At 42.9% G+C, this 660-nt stretch overlaps 1 protein-coding gene across 1 annotated transcript in view; it reads right to left on the bottom strand.

Annotated features, from left to right (window-relative positions):
- Window positions 1-316: 316 nt before the first annotated feature.
- The window catches only part of LOC102388003 (cell surface glycoprotein CD200 receptor 1-A-like), a 32,413-nt gene continuing 32,069 nt past the window's right edge, over window positions 317-660 (bottom strand). Inside the window, exon 7 of the mRNA XM_025199692.1 lies at window positions 317-430. Within this exon, the coding sequence (XP_025055477.1) occupies window positions 317-430 (114 nt within the window). The remainder of the gene's footprint in view (window positions 431-660) is intronic.

A 660-nucleotide genomic window follows, 5' to 3' on the forward strand; every position in this document is an offset into this window, starting at 1 on the left:
GGGATTCCTGAGGTGAGGATGGCCAAGTCAGCAATACTCTCATAATGAAAATCATGTAAGTAGTTCCCTCAGTCCTTCACAGCTCTTCTCCCTTCCCAACATGGGGACAGGATAGAAGAGAGGAGATTAGAGGGATAGATCAGCAAGTAAAGCATGTCTGAAGGTATCTAGCAATGATGGAAAACCCTGCTTGACAAAATCCTGTGAAGAATCCTTTGAGAGGAGGCTCTCCATCACCAGCCACCTGAAGGGGTTTTCTCTCTCACTTTCCCACAGAGGGACCAAGTCAGCCTCAGCAGGACTGTCATGTTGCTGTTCAGAGGTGCACTGGAACATTATCTCTCATTGTTAGGTCAGACACGGAGTTATAGATCACATTTTCCTTCTGTACAAATATGGTATAGGGCTCCAGCTCCAGTTCATGATCGTCCTAGTAAGTCAAAGACAAAAGACCGTGAGCATGAGGACTGCATTTGATTTTTAGAAGTTCTGGACTCTTTGAACAGAACAACATATTTCCTACCATAAATTTAAGAGAGTAAATGTGGCATGGTGCTTCAACTCTTTAAGAATTAAATTATGAGTGATCACCATTGGCTATTACTCTGCTAGCAATACAAATGAAACCAACAAGATGCAGTATAGTCTACTGTGTAGGGA

This window comes from Alligator sinensis, unplaced genomic scaffold (assembly GCF_000455745.1).
Source record: "Alligator sinensis unplaced genomic scaffold, ASM45574v1 scaffold343_1, whole genome shotgun sequence".
Classification (NCBI taxonomy): domain Eukaryota; kingdom Metazoa; phylum Chordata; order Crocodylia; family Alligatoridae; genus Alligator; species Alligator sinensis.